The 15,409-nt window shown below is 35.4% G+C and overlaps 2 protein-coding genes and 1 long non-coding RNA gene across 6 annotated transcripts; 2 read left to right on the top strand and 1 right to left on the bottom strand.

The window, feature by feature from the left end:
- The first annotated feature begins 1,042 nt into the window (after positions 1-1,042).
- On the top strand, positions 1,043-10,477 carry LOC8279473 (RNA polymerase II C-terminal domain phosphatase-like 1). 4 transcript variants are annotated; one of them, XM_048374795.1, is made up of 18 exons: positions 1,045-1,858; positions 2,608-3,087; positions 3,423-3,633; positions 3,750-3,907; positions 4,251-4,321; positions 4,490-4,595; positions 4,755-4,838; positions 5,085-5,675; positions 5,764-5,827; positions 6,249-6,379; positions 6,501-6,554; positions 7,354-7,450; positions 7,937-8,172; positions 8,265-8,351; positions 8,798-8,863; positions 8,969-9,042; positions 9,519-9,596; positions 9,769-10,477. In XM_048374795.1, exons 1-18 carry the CDS (start codon positions 1,541-1,543, stop codon positions 9,794-9,796), a joined length of 2,934 nt encoding a protein of 977 aa, XP_048230752.1. In that variant the 5' UTR covers positions 1,045-1,540; the 3' UTR covers positions 9,797-10,477. The 4 variants fall into 4 exon arrangements, 3 of the variants coding, with proteins under 3 accessions (XP_048230752.1, XP_015574613.1, XP_002519032.1); XM_015719127.3 differs by having other exon boundaries at positions 9,727-10,477; XM_002518986.4 differs by having other exon boundaries at positions 9,519-10,477.
- Positions 1,557-2,612, bottom strand: LOC107261241. Its single transcript, XR_007216064.1, has 2 exons — positions 1,973-2,612; positions 1,557-1,839 (listed from the first exon to the last, which is right to left on the bottom strand). It is a non-coding gene; the product is annotated as an uncharacterized LOC107261241 (long non-coding RNA).
- Positions 10,478-10,862: 385 nt separating the features above from the next.
- On the top strand, positions 10,863-13,539 carry LOC8279474 (clathrin light chain 2). Its single transcript, XM_015719067.3, has 3 exons — positions 10,863-11,430; positions 12,689-12,842; positions 12,932-13,539. The coding sequence occupies exons 1-3, from the start codon at positions 11,042-11,044 to the stop codon at positions 13,367-13,369; spliced, it is 981 nt and encodes a 326-aa protein (XP_015574553.2). The 5' UTR covers positions 10,863-11,041; the 3' UTR covers positions 13,370-13,539.
- Positions 13,540-15,409: the final 1,870 nt, after the last annotated feature.

The raw sequence follows: 15,409 nt of genomic DNA, 5'->3' as shown, positions 1-15,409 counted from the left end.
GGAAGGAGTTGCTGGGAAAATAGGTGAGGTGGAGAATTAGCTTGGGTAGTCATGTCAGAATTTGGATGTAGCTTGGGCGAGAAACTTATAAGGAGGCAAAATTATTTCAGATAGACCGTCAACTAGGAATATTTATCTAGTAAGAGATTTGATTGATTTCAAGAGCCTTTGGAAAAGTGAGTTCTATTATAAATTAAATTAATTTGATTAAAGTTTGATATAAATGAACGAGGGAGTGTAAAATTCAATTAACAAAAAAATGACTAGAACTAGCCAGTTAGTTGATTAGATATTAATTCTTATAAATTGCTTTTAATTTTTATTATTCAGTGACGTGGGATCTCTAATACTCCTCTTCAAGTGCAATTTGACTTAATTCTTGTAAATTATTTGTAATTCTTATTTTTTAGTGACGTGAGATCTTTAACAAGTTGATTCAATGTTTGTTTTTAAAATGAGAAAGGTGAGACTATTAAAGCTTTGTCTATAGAAATTTATATAAATCAATATCCAAAATATCATTAATATTTTCTAATAGTTAAGAATCATAATTTAATTAAAATTATTTTATTAAATATTAATTTTTAAAATTATAATCATTGTATAATTAGAAAATTATATATCAATTAATATATTAATATAAAAAATTTAAGAAATATTAATTCAAAAATTACTGAAAAATTTTAATTCAGCTCTACCTAAGATAACTAAAATGACATGTTATATTTGTTCAAAAATTAACATAATATTCATATATAAAAAAATAAATACACATGAAGTTTTATGGCGTGAAAAATTTTATATCCTAATATTTATACGGAAAATTCTTGTCTGGACTTGGTGTATGTCTCTATCTGTATACCAAACCGATAGATGATTGACGCATATTTATTAGTTTTACGGATTAGAAATAATTTACAGATTCAAACCCTTAATTGTAATAAAAAATAATTTAGATATTGAAATGTCATGTTTGAATACTACAGACACCGACGTGTAATTGTTCCTTATAAAAACAAATGTAAATTATATATTACATACGTAAATATATTACATTTACGCACTGGAGTACTATTTTTGATCTTTCGCAATCTGGATCTAGGGTTTGCCCTTTTTCGAGACTCGTTCCATACCATCATCATCTTAAAAAAAGAAAAAAGAAAAAAATCAAATCCAATTGAAAAAAAACCCTAGCATCATCCCCTTCCATTATATACTTGACTGGTTTTAATTTCTATTTTTCAATTCAATCAATCACAGAACATCACTTCTCCTATCGATCTTTTATTGAAGCAAAATTGGATGTTTTTGGATCATCGCAAATACAGATCTATTAGATCTTAAAATCTGAGCAATCAAAGTTCCCTAATTTTGGATTTTTGTTTTTTTCTTTATATTTCTCAGACAAATCGGATTATTATCTAAATCTGATGATGACGGAAACCTAAATACTACCGGAGCTTTCGATTTTGATATTTTTTGAAGAAAAAGTTGATTTTAGGGTTTTGATTTTGATTATATAAAATTTTTGCTGGTAAAGATGTATAAATCGGTGGTGTATAAAGGAGATGAATTACTGGGAGAAGTAGAAATATATGCACAACAAGAACAAAAGCTACAACAACAAGAGGAATTGCAAGAACAAGAACAAGAACTGAAGAAGAAGAGAGTGATAGATGAGATATTGAAAGGAATCAGAATAAGCCACTTCTCGCAAGCAAGTGAGAGGTGTCCGCCACTGGCAGTGCTACATACTATAACTACAAATGGGATATGCTTCAAAATGGAGTCCAAGAATTCAGTCTCTCTTGACACGCCGCTTCATCTTTTGCACTCCTCCTGTATTCAAGAAAGCAAGGTATCTCACATTAAAAGCATGCAGATTATCCATAATCTAAACTCAAAAAGAAAAAAAGACGAAAATTGAATTATCAGACTACGAAACCCAGAAAGAAATTTCTAAAATTCACACCTTCAGAAGACTCTGGACTAATTGACAAGCATGTGCCCATTTGAATTTTCTTTTTGACAGATTCCCAGTGAACCCTGAATTTTTTTGAACTTGATTAATTCCCAGAAAATACTGATCTCTTAACCCTGTAATCAAAGAGAACTGCTTGAACTTCACGATTTTCAAGAGCAACTTCTCGGAATTCTGATGAAGACAAGTCTGTCCTACGGATGGAGCTACTTGTATCAAGAAGAAAACTTGCTTTTTAGTGGCAAAAATTAGGGTTTTGCCTAAAATTGATAGTTGAAAGGGGAAAGGCCTGAAATCTATTTTAAGCATGTAGAATATTCTTGGTAACTGTGGGTTTATTGTTAAGGGACTTTGAGCACAATGATACAATACATGCAGGTTCTTTTGCAGGTTCATGTTTCATTTTCCAGAGGATGTCTCAAGTTATGTGTGAATTAACGTTAATTGGGTTTTGCATGAAAAATTATTTCTCTTGTTTTCCATAATGCTTGGCTCCTCTTTTTTGTTGTTGTTGTTGTTTATAATGCAAATTAACTGATTATATGTCTTCATTTTGTAAATTATTTCATGCTTTTTTTTTTCTTTTTGGTTGATATTAATTGTTATGTGCATAATGGCGTCTCCAGACTGCAGTAGTGCTGCTACAAGGAGGGGAGGAGCTTCATTTAGTGGCAATGTTTTCTAGAAATGATGAAAGGCAATATCCATGTTTCTGGGCTTTCAATATCTCATCTGGGCTTTACGATTCTTGTCTTGTTATGCTGAACCTTAGATGTCTTGGCATTGTATTTGATCTTGATGAGACCCTCATTGTTGCAAACACAATGCGTTCATTTGAAGATAGAATAGAGGCTTTGCAACGGAAAATAAGCACTGAGTTGGACCCACAGCGTATTTCCGGTATGCTGTCAGAGGTCAAGCGTTATCAGGATGACAAGACCATTTTGAAGCAATATGTGGACAATGATCAGGTTGTTGAAAATGGAAGAGTGATCAAAACTCAGTTTGAGGTTGTTCCAGCCTTGTCTGACAATCATCAAACTATAGTGCGCCCTTTGATACGGCTACAAGAGAGGAATATTATTTTGACACGCATCAATCCGCAGGTATGTGCTTCATGAATGCCAGAGTAAGACTGGCAGCTCATGGTTCTACAGTTCTTGTGTTCTCTTGTATATTGTATTTGTATCAGTTCTCAACTTTCATGTTGTTGGTAGTTTAGTGGATATTTTATGCTCCAGCTCTTTATTTGTAGAAATATGTGTTGGTGATTCATTCTGGCATGTATAAATACCCCAGGCTTGGTAATATTTTGGAGTTTACCACAGTATGATGTACGTTTGACTGCATGATTCAGACACTTACATATTTGTTTCTTAGTTTGTACTGAGCGCATGGATAATTTTTGGTTTAAATATCAAATAACTTCCCTACTGTCCAGATTCGTGATACAAGTGTTCTTGTGAGGTTGAGACCTGCGTGGGAAGAATTAAGAAGCTACTTGACTGCTAGAGGGCGCAAGCGTTTTGAGGTTTATGTTTGTACAATGGCAGAAAGAGATTATGCTTTAGAAATGTGGAGGCTTCTTGATCCCGAGTCAAATTTGATAAACTCAAAAGAATTGTTAGACCGGATTGTGTGCGTCAAGTCTGGTAAGTTGCATGGAGATAGCTTTCAATCTTGAGCTGGATATTATGTTAATTTATTTAAGTCTGTCATTGTGTTTTGATTTGTTTTGCTGATGCTTAGTTCCTTGATTTTTTAATAGGTTTAAGGAAGTCATTGTTCAACGTTTTTCAAGATGGAATTTGTCATCCTAAGATGGCATTAGTGATTGATGATCGCTTAAAAGTGTGGGATGAGAAGGATCAACCTCGAGTGCATGTTGTTCCTGCTTTTGCTCCATATTATGCTCCACAAGCTGAAGTATATCTCTTTGACTATGTAATTTGTAAATTGTAAGATTGGAATATTACAATAAATCCAGGCTTGGCTGGATTGCTAAGGGATTTTGCTACTTGGAGCTTGAGGTCTCAGTTTCGAGACCTCCCTCCACCTTCTGTGGGATTAATTTCTCACGGAGTAAAACTAGGCAAGTGCAGGATCCATAATGCACCTAAAGTCTCCCTCCCTACTAACACTAACAATTAACACGTACTAACCATATCTCTGGTTAAAGAAAAATATTGGAATACCACATACACTTGTGTGGTCTTACTATTTCTCCATTCCGTACAGCATCTACTCATCCCAATTCTTTAATTTGTAGGCAAATAATGCTGTTCCGGTTTTGTGTGTTGCAAGAAATGTTGCCTGCAATGTCAGAGGTGGTTTCTTCAAGTAAGAACGAGAAGTCCCTCAAGCTTTTATTTATTTATTTATTTTTTAATATGTAGACACAAGGCATGCCTCACCATTGGAACTTGTCTTTCTGAGCTATTACTTTCTGATTAGATTTTTTATGCATGATCTTTTTGGGCGTGTCATGACCTTTGATTATAATAACAGAGAATTTGATGAGGGGCTTCTGCAAAGGATACCTGAGATTTCATTTGAAGATGATATGAATGACATTCCTTCTCCTCCTGATGTGAGCAACTATCTAGTTCCAGAGGTCAGTTGTCTATTTGATATTGTAGCCACTGGGAGTTGTGTTGATGCAGCCTCAATGCATTTATATCATCCCTTAGACTAGAATCTTATATTTTCTTCATATCTCTTATCATAGCTGCACACTGATTTTTGTTAGAAATATAATATTTGTGCCGCTCAGGATGATGCTTTTACTTCAAATGGAAATAGAGATCCTCTTTCTTTTGATGGCATGGCAGATGCTGAGGTTGAAAAACGACTAAAGGTAGTTAAAATTCTTATGCCCAAACTGGAAGCTGATACATTCGTTTCGATATGTGTATACATAGAATGTTTTAGATTTGTTGAGCATTTGCTGCTCTACTATCTGAGTTACAACCTATAAGAGGCCCATTGAGTGTTGATTAAGATGTCTGAATATTAATTTTTTTATCTTTTTGATGCTTGAACTCATTTACATGTAACTCAAGTTGACACTTTGTTTTTCTATCTACTTTTTCTTTTTGATCAGGAAGCAATATCCATTTCTTCAGCTTTCCCTTCAACAGTTGCTAATTTAGATGCAAGGCTTGTTCCTCCACTTCAGTATACTATGGCATCTTCAAGTTCTATTCCAGTGCCAACATCGCAACCGGCAGTGGTGACATTTCCAAGCATGCAGCTCCCTCAGGCAGCTCCATTAGTGAAACCATTAGGTCAGGTTGTTCCTTCAGAACCAAGCTTACAAAGTTCTCCTGCTAGAGAAGAGGGTGAGGTGCCAGAATCAGAGTTAGATCCTGATACAAGAAGGCGGCTTCTTATATTGCAACATGGGCAAGATCTAAGAGATCCTGCACCGAGTGAATCACCATTTCCTGTTAGACCTTCAAATTCAATGCAAGTTTCAGTTCCACGTGTGCAGTCTCGTGGAAACTGGGTTCCCGTGGAGGAAGAAATGAGTCCTAGGCAACTGAACCGAGCAGTAACCAGAGAATTTCCAATGGATACAGAACCAATGCACATTGACAAGCACCGACCTCATCATCCATCCTTTTTCCCTAAGGTTGAGAGTTCTATTCCATCTGAGAGAATGCCTCATGAGAACCAAAGATTGCCAAAAGTGGTAATATTTTCTCTAATTGTTTGGCATTCTTACTCTTATGTTGAAAGGCAAAAGTTGCCAGTCCTTGATAAAACTTATTTTGTTACAGGCACCATACAAAGATGATCGGTTGAGGTTAAACCAAACAATGTCCAATTATCAGTCTCTCTCAGGTGAGCAATGAGACACTATTGCATCTACTGCCAAATCCCATATGTGCCCATCAGCAACAATCATGAAGATTGGGCCCTGCCATTTGATAACATTCATCTTTGTTAATTGTTTGGGATGGGAATTTCAAGGCCAATAAAAAGATTGCTGTTCTGCTGAGTTCATAATTTTTAAATTGAGGCTAATGTGAGCTTCACAAATTACTGCTTCATGATCATCTTGATCATCTTTTTGGAATTAATTTCAGATCTCAATGGAAGCCTCATGTTCATGCTTTTCTTGGCTGATATATGTTATCATTAAATTTAAATATATTCTGATTTATGCAGGCTGTTATTTTATTTTATTTTTTTGCTTGCACTGATTTCTGTGTTTGCATTATACAATTATTCATGTTCTATATTTGGAATGTTTGTTTTGAAGGAGAGGAAAATTCATTGAGCCGATCATCTTCCAGCAACAGAGATCTCGACGTTGAATCTGATCGAGCTGTTTCAAGTGCGGAAACTCCAGTTCGGGTGTTACATGAAATTTCAATGAAGTGTGGAGCAAAGGTAATTTGGAAAAGTTGCATCTTTTGTTGGAAAAGAATTCATGGCATGAAAATTGCACTTATATTCCACATAGTTTCCTCCTCCTTTTTATGTGTATTTAACTTTGAATTTGAACTCACAGGTGGAATTCAAGCATTCATTGGTTAATAGCAGAGATCTGCAATTCTCTGTTGAGGTTATTCTGAACTCTATGGCTCTAAAATCTTAATTTTCATCCTTCCGTTTTGCTTTCTCTGAACAGAATTCAACTTGGCCAACATGTCCCTCCATTTTGGTTTGCTGAATTGGGATTTATGAAGATTCATCTTTACTGGATGGCATACAATGCTGTTGTTTGTTATGGTGGCTTGGCTCTGAACAGTTTCATTTTTCATTTCCTTTCTTTTTTTTCCTTTTTGAAGAAGTTGCTAGGTTGCAAAAGAATCTTGTAGTATATTCGTGATATACAGGCCTCTTTTTTATTTTATTAATTTAATTTTTATTTTTGTAGGTATCAGGTGTGTGATAAGTATTGTACTGCTAAGCCTGCTGTACTGCTATATGCCTATATGGAAACTAAGAGAACATGCATAGCAAATTCAATACCGATCAGTATAGAAAAGTAAAAAAAAATGCTAGCATTCATTAATAGACTTAATAACTGCATATTTACTAACTTACGAAGCTACACTAGAGATACCTTACAGGAACATTTGCATGCACACACTGTCATCTTAAGTGGAAACTTGATGTCCTTGATGTTGTAAAATGTAAAAATTTAGGAAGTTAAAACCTATACATCTGATGTATTAGTGAGTTGGATGTGTGAAATTGGACTGTCCAATATGATCTACTCCAACTTGAAATTTTTATTTTAAGTTAGGCTTTTTTCCTTTTCTTGGAGAGGGTGCTAGGGAAGTAAGAGTCCAGATTGGCCTCCTTTTCCTGAATGGTGGAATTGACACAGATGCTTATCCTACTCGTTACTTTTGCAGGCTTGGTTTGCAGGAGAGAGAGTTGGTGAAGGATTTGGTAGAACGAGAAGGGAAGCCCAAAGTGTTGCGGCTGAAGCTTCTATAAAAAACTTGGCTAGTAAGTTACTTATTTTAGAGATTTGTTCTTACTTGGCATATAAAGCTATCATATTGTCTAGTTACAGCTGTTTGTTATCATGTTTTATGATCATTATCCAAATTGGATGTTGTGGCTATCCACTGTACAAGGCATCTCCTTAACTTACCTTTGGTCTGTTGATTTGTTCTTTGCTACATGACATGCATATGTAGTTGTCAGTTATGCTTTTCTTGATGAAACTCGGCCTTCAAACTTTTTAGCATCTCAGGCTTGTCACTGTTTAGAGCTTAGGGTTTAAATTAGAAGTCCAAGTTGAGCAAATTCATGTTGATTTAAATACCATGCATGTGCCATGGATTAGCACTTAGGATGCATCTCCTACTTTGTTTCTTTTATGCTGTTTTTATAAATATAATAATCTAACCTGTATTGCCTCTCAAGATAGATATTTGTCCTCTCCAAGCATGTCTCTGTGATAATAACAGTTTAAAAATGATTTCCCAGACATATATATATCGCGTGCTAAGCCCGATAATGGGGCTCTACATGGGGATGCAAGTAAATATTCAAGTGCGAATGATAATGGTTTTCTGGGTCATGTTAATTCTTTTGGAAGTCAGCCATTACCCAAAGATGAGATTCTCTCATATTCAGATTCCTCGGAGCAATCCGGGCTTCTTGATCCAAGGCTGGAAAGCTCTAAGAAATCAATGAGTTCAGTTAACGCACTCAAGGAATTTGTAAGTTCCAAGGAACTGATACATCATTTTGTTATGTTTATTACTTCCTTCAGTGACTGAAGTTTTCTGGTTGCTGATCTGCTGCGATGCAGTGCATGATGGAGGGGCTTGGTGTAAATTTTCTGGCACAGACACCACTTTCATCTAATTCAGTCCAGAATGCTGAAGTACATGCTCAGGTTTGCATCATGTTGGCCATTCTTCTATAAGAAGTTGCAGGACAATGTTTTCCAACTTCTTATGCAGGAGACTGATTGATGAAAGAACTGAATGAAAGACGAGCTTCTTTGAACTTGGCTTTACATTTGAAACTTATGCATGTCCTTAATCTTGCATATTAAGTTTGTATGATTATCCAATCAGATTAGGTGGTTAGCCATGTCTTGGATGGCTAAATGGAATAATGTTGTTGCACACTGGAAATGAGAGTAAAATGTTAAAAATTGGCGTTTGGTGGTCAACATTGTGATTTGAGAGTCCAAGCTAATTGAAATAGCCACATTTCTTGGTTGAGCTGATGAAGAATGACAATAGAAGGAAGCAAGTGTTTGGCTTGCCAGATGATTTTCTGTTGTTAGTTCTGTTTTCATCTTGGTTCTGAAGTAAGTTATCTTTCACTGTGTAGGTTGAAATTGATGGACAGGTTATGGGGAAGGGGATTGGCTCAACATTTGATGAGGCTAAGATGCAGGTATCTTTTCAATTTTATTGAAAGTAATTTCTTATGGGCACTGAGAATGCTTCCTTCTTGTTTAAATCCTTCTGGACCTTAATTAATCTATCTGAGCTCCCTCAGGCTGCTGAGAAAGCCCTTGGAAGCCTGAGAACGACATTTGGTCGATTTCCACCTAAACGACAGGGTTCTCCAAGGTATGTGATTTCACCATGTGTTCGTAACATCAGTGTTCTTTTCCCCATATGTATATTTATTATTTATCAAGTCATGGGAATAAGAACTTTATGGCAAGGTTGATGAAATGGAATGATGGTTAGGGTCAACTTACTTTTTTTGCACTTTTGAAAAACATTGTGTTCTATGCTCATCCAACTTCTATTATTTGGCCCTGTTGGAACATAAAAACTCTTATTTCTGCAGTCGACTGTTGTTATTGGCTCTCCCTGACAAGTTTTATGATACCAAAAGTGGCATTTACCTTTGTCCTGAAAGTTTCATGCTAGGCTTTCCATTTTATAATTGGATAGCAATTAGACCTGTCACATTTCCTTGTGTTCTTGTTTTTCCACTTACTGTATCTTTTAAATGGATAAATGGACTTAGGTTTCCAACTTCGTACTTCATTTTCTCTATTTATCCTTATTCCCTTTCTTTTTGCAATATGTATTAGGCCAGTGCCAGGGATGCCAAATAAACATCTAAAGCCAGAGTTTCCACGAGTTCTGCAGCGGATGCCTTCTTCTGCTAGGTACCCCAAGAATGCTCCTCCTGTTCCTTGACATACAACCTATTCTATTCCACTTTGATGTAGAGGACTGCAGTCTGTTTGGATCCTGGACCTGCCGTTTAGCCATTGATACTTCTTTAATCTACGCCAGATGAAGCCAAGTGGAAGTTCAACATTTCTGCTATTATTGCAGATTGTTCTCAGCGACTCTTATTCTGTGATGTTCAATTTTCTGGATCTCAAGAGACTTTTATCTCGCCTTTTTGAATGCCTGTGACACGATCCCTGTGTCAGATCAGGCATGCTAGAAGCTTGACATGGCAAAGAAAAGTGAAGATGACGATGTGGTTGTATATCCCAATTTGGTTTATATGGTGGCTGCTGTCAGTGCCTCCGGATGCTCTACTTGGTTCAAATTGTCCATGGTGTTTCATAAGAGTTTTAAGCAGAAGCAGGAATGGTGTTCTGATGAAGAGCAGCTTCTGGCTTGTAATCTCAGGGTCCCTGCATATACTAACAATTGACGGTGTTATAGTAAGCTAATCAACCAGTTCCTTTTGGCATTGTCCCCCTGACAAGGTGAAGCGGCTTATTGACTTTTGACAAAATCCAATGTAGTAGAGTTTCTCACTTCAATATATATATATATATATATGTGAGTAGAAAGTCTTGAGCCGAATTGCAGATTTTTCATCTTTTGTTGAAGTAGGGATGTGTTTTTTGGTCGCCCTTGAGGGGGAAAGTATTAACAAAAAGAAGAAACAAACTCCCCTGTTATTTTAGGAAGAGGAGAATTGAGCAGCAGGGGAGGGTGTTGTTACTTGACTTGAGCATTGTACATGGATGTGTAACTCTTTGCTGTTTAATCTTATTGGTGTGAATGAGGTGCAATATTATGGTCACTGCTGTGTCAATAAATAATAATAAGGATACAACATGGGCCACTGATTTATTGAAAGCGCATCCCCTTTTAATTCACTGAAGTAGGTACTCATATCATGTGCACACAAAGAAAAAAGAGTTAATCTAACTTGTCTGATAAAAAACCTAAATAATCTTCCATTATAGATCAATTAAAAAGCCATTATAAAGAAAAGAAAAGAAAAACATTGGAAAAGAATTGTATTATTATTTGCTTGTAGCTTTGTAGACACTCAAAAGTTGAGACAGCAAACGGCGTCGTTTGTTTGTGCTTGTGGCCACCGAACGTTTTTGCTTAGGTAAAATAAAGTAAGAGTAAAATCCAGTCCTCTCTTCTCCTTTCTTTCTTTCGCTTCGTTTTCTTTTCTCGTCACCGGTAAGTATATAAAAAGGTCAAAGCAAAGCAATAATAATAGTAAAGTTTGAATCTTCTTTCTTTTCTCTTTTTTCATCTCTTATTCAATACACAACATTCTCATCTTTAGAGAGAGAAAATACAAAAGAAAAAAAAAAAAACTGTTTTAGTGAGAGAAACTGAAACAGCTATGGCTTCTTTTGATACCTTCGGCATGGACGGAGTAGAAGAGATTCATACTTCCTCAAATCACAGATCCTTCGAAGAAGAAGACGACGTCGAGAGCTACTCTAACTACGGTTCCTACTCCAACTTCACCACCGGCGGTGGTGATGTTACCATCGATCACGTCACTGCTGCCTCTTCTCCTGATGTCTTCGGATTCGGATCTTCTTCTGCGGATCCAAACCCTAGCTACTCACAGAGTCCGTTTAGTCCTATTCATGTTGAGAACGGTAACGGTAATAGTTATAACGGAACTGGAGGAGATGATGACGTTTTTGCTTCTGATGGCCCGATACTTCCTCCTCCTACTGAGATGGAACCGGAAGAAGGATTCGCTCTTCGTGAGTGGCGCCGGTGAGTGAGATCTAATGTTTTTCTCCATTAATATTTAGGGATCCGTGATACATTCTTAGTCAATGTACGCTTACTCTGAGTTTTAAGTTTTAGACTTTTGCAAATATATGCTTTTTATGTTTCTCAATGCAGTTTAGGAGTTAGATATTCTGATCTGCTTTGTATTATTATTCACAAGTAATTTTGAAAATCTTAACTTTTATGTGTATGTACGTATATAGTTGAAGCATAAGCTTTCGAACTAAAATTATTAGATTTGTTGATCTGTTTTCAGAAATTATTTATAATTGATTTGAAACTTAGCTTTGATGTGTTTTCTGAGAGCTAGTGTATCATGCATATATTAGAGCAAGTTTGATGTGTTCTCTGAGAGCTAGTGTGTCATGCATATGTTAGGGTGCATGACAAAATTTGTGTACTTACAGTGTTGATCCCATATAGTATCCAGTGAGATTAATTCAATCGTAAGAGGGTACTTTAAATTCACATTTCTTCATTTTGTATTTGAGGGATTGCAGGGAGACTGTTCGTTTTTCTCTAATTATAATGTTGGATACTTAGATTAGGCTCTGGAGCAAGCTCTTACATTCATATCCTGTCCTTTATTTGAAGGTAGGAATATCCTGTCCTTTATTTGAAGGTAGGAAAGTTGAGAGCCACCTCGTCCTGTAGTTCTATACCAGGGAGCCAAAAACATTTTCAAATGATGGTGTGCCTAAAGTTATTATAGTATATGGTTTTAGAAGTCTTGGAACATTAAGAGCTTGGGAATTATTGATATAAAGCTGGAGGCTAAGTTTTCCATTTGGTTGACTGCCAATTTATTCACCGTTTGAGACTATGCTGCTGGGAAACCACTTAATTAATTGCCTCTATTATAGATTGTGAGATTGTAACAAATTTGATAATTTTCTTTGTTAAGGATGGTGGTGTCTACAATTGTAGATTTACATTTGGCAACAATCTCTATATAGGACATGACCTTGTTTGGAGTTACTTTTTCTAAGGAGATGACTTAAAGATGTAAATGCAACTGACTTTGTTTTTCATGTCTACTCGACCTGACTCCAGTTGTGGAACTCAAGTGTTGCAATTACTTTTATCATGATAGATATAATTCCTGAAAATGAATAATCATCTGATGTCCAATGTGTTATTATATCCAGTGCAAGCCATCTCTGTGTAAAAATGCTACAAAGTGTAATTGCAAATTTTTGCTTATTAAGGTTACTATTCTTATTTGATTTTTTCTGGGCAGCCAAAATGCCATTCTTCTCGAGGAGAAGGAAAAGAAGGAGAAAGAAATGAGGATGCAAATCATTGAAGAAGGTGAGGAGTACATACGTGCTTTCTATGAAAAAAGGAAGCTTAATGTTGAGACCAACAAAAATATTAACAGAGAAAGGGAGAAGGTAATTTTCCATGGGATTTTTTCTTTTGCTTTCTTTTGTGCGTTTTACCTGTTGCTGTACTTATATTTCAAAGTTTGTATGTGGAGCAGTTATTTTTAGCCAATCAGGAGAAATTTCATAAAGAGGCAGACAAACAGTACTGGAAAGCAATAGCAGAGCTCATTCCTCATGAGGTTCCCAATATTGAGAAGAAGAGAGGCAAGAAGGATCAAGAAAAGAAACCATCAATAACTGTCATCCAGGGACCAAAGCCTGGAAAACCCACTGATCTCTCCAGAATGCGCCAGATACTTGTGAAGCTGAAGCACACACCTCCACCTCACATGATCCCACCCCCACCTCCACCTCCACCGGCAAAGGATGCCAAAGATGGGAAGGATGGAAAAGATGCCAAAACTGGAAAAGATGCAGCAGTGAAGAAGGACCCTGTTTCGTCTTCAAAAGATGCCACTGCAAATGGTTCATCAGATCCTCCCAAAGATGAGGTTCCTCCTGCTGCAGAACCCGTGGCAACTTCAACTGCCTAATTGTCGGCATTACCTTCTTTTTGCTAGTTATTCAATTTTATATTTGTATGATCTTTTTATCAATATTTTATCTATTGTCTGGTTGTCTCTTTTTCTCTGCATGCAGATCTGACGGTGAGTTTTGTTCTTTGTATGGTTTACTGCATAAATTGGAATTCGGTTTTGTAGCAGCTTGTGTTTACTTGATGATCATGCTTCTTGCTTGCTGGCGCGGGAAGCACATAAAATTCCCCTCTTGTGATGAAAATTCATCTATGGAATTTACGAGGGACTATATATATATATATATATATATATATAATAATAATAATAATAATAATAATCTATTGAATTCTGAAATCTTGAATTCTTTTAAATTATTTAATTTTATATCGAAATTATAATATTAGTTTCTATGGAAAACAATTTTTTAAACTCTGGTTGATTTTGCTGAACTGGCCGGAAGCTATTTAAATAATCAATTATAAAAGAAAGTGTTGAGTCAGCCTTATGCACTCGTTGACTCAGTAAACACATATTTAAAACTAGGTGACTCATTGGTGATTTGGATATTCTTAGGAATATGAGAAATTTCTTATACATAGGAAGAGGGAATATGAGAAATTTCTTATACATAGGAAGAGGAGCTTTACTCTGATTTTCTTTTTGTTTCCTGTGGATGCCAATCCAATGACTGTCTGGATCTCGATCATCTGGCCTTGGTTTCATGACTGAACATGGAGTTTCTGGAGTAATGTCTCTTGAGTTTGAGATTTTCCACTTACAAAAGGATAAGTCCTATCTAATAATAGTTGGCATCTCCATGCATATTAAAACGATAAATCTTAATAATACACTTACATATCACATGTAGAAAAACAGAAAATAATTCACCTAATAAGACGAAAAAGATGAAAGTGGAATCTCATCTTTCTAAAGAAAATAAATTGTCAGACCAATCACTCATCAGTTCGTATGATTCTGATTCTTCCTCAAATACCTTTGAGATGACTGATATCACAAAAATTCTCATGAATACCTCTACTACTGAACCCAGTCCAGAAGTAGTGGAGCCTGAAGATGGCACGGATGCACAGTCATACTTTGCTCCTACTGGAGCTTTATACCCAAGGCCAGAATCGACAACTGGCACGGGACCAGGCTCTTCATTTGGCTCATAAGCTGGACCAGAAGTTGGAGTACTTCTTAATTGCACGGGTTATCTCTCAATTTTAAGCTTAGTATAATAAAAGTTTTTAGCTATATTTGATTGAGATTTATAAAATAATTTATTTTATTTGAAAAAAATACTTAAGAAAAAAAATAATATAAAAAAAAATAATATTATAAAATATATTTTTACTAACGTAGAATTATTTAAAAAATTTATTTGTTTTAATAGAATTTAGTTTAATTATAACAAATTCTATATAAATTTCATTATATAGAATACTAAATTAATTTTTACTTTATTTGAAACATATAAATTTAAAATGAATTCTACAATTTTTATAAATTGCAACCAAACACCGTAAATTTCAATTTGTATCACTATACTTCTTAGACTTTAATTAGAGTATCATTAAACTCCTTACCATCCAACTATTGGATGAAAAGCTAGCATGGAACCGCAGTCCAACTATTAAAAAAAAAAAAACAGAGAATTCTAGCTCATTGAATTGGACATATCAGCCCATTAATTTTTATTTTTATTAAAGCTCACGTGAGTCAATTTGCACCTTAGCATTAAGACTCTTTCCCCCCCTTTCTTGCACTTATTCTCTTTCATCTATGCAATTTACACAAATAAGATAAGAAAGTCAAGTAATTGTCGAGTCTAAAACTTGCAAACCATTATCATTTACTTTTTGCTTTTCGTGTTGTTTATATTTTTCTTCTCATTTAAGTTTTAGTTTTTCTAGTCCAATTCTAAAGTCAGTTCTCTGAACATAAGGTTGTTGCTTGACCCATGACCACAAACTTCATTCTTCAGCTACTTTCTTTTTTATTCTATTACATACTATTCTAATAATTCCTGCAAAATTATCACCATCAGATCTG

The sequence above is a fragment of the Ricinus communis genome, chromosome 5 (assembly GCF_019578655.1).
Source record: "Ricinus communis isolate WT05 ecotype wild-type chromosome 5, ASM1957865v1, whole genome shotgun sequence".
NCBI lineage: Eukaryota > Viridiplantae > Streptophyta > Magnoliopsida > Malpighiales > Euphorbiaceae > Ricinus > Ricinus communis.
Note: the sequence above shows the minus strand (reverse complement) of the source record. Positions and strands in the feature narration are given on the sequence as shown.

Coding starts and splice junctions, on each gene's coding strand:
- LOC8279473 (XM_002518986.4), top strand. CDS start 1,541: ATGTATAAATCGGTGGTGTATAAAGGAGATGAATTACTGGGAGAAGTA. Junction 8,173..8,264: donor TTAACGCACTCAAGGAATTT/GTAAGTTCCAAG, acceptor GCTGCGATGCAG/TGCATGATGGAGGGGCTTGG. Junction 9,043..9,518: donor AAACGACAGGGTTCTCCAAG/GTATGTGATTTC, acceptor AATATGTATTAG/GCCAGTGCCAGGGATGCCAA.
- LOC8279474 (XM_015719067.3), top strand. CDS start 11,042: ATGGCTTCTTTTGATACCTTCGGCATGGACGGAGTAGAAGAGATTCAT. Junction 11,431..12,688: donor GCTCTTCGTGAGTGGCGCCG/GTGAGTGAGATC, acceptor TTTTCTGGGCAG/CCAAAATGCCATTCTTCTCG. Junction 12,843..12,931: donor TTAACAGAGAAAGGGAGAAG/GTAATTTTCCAT, acceptor TATGTGGAGCAG/TTATTTTTAGCCAATCAGGA.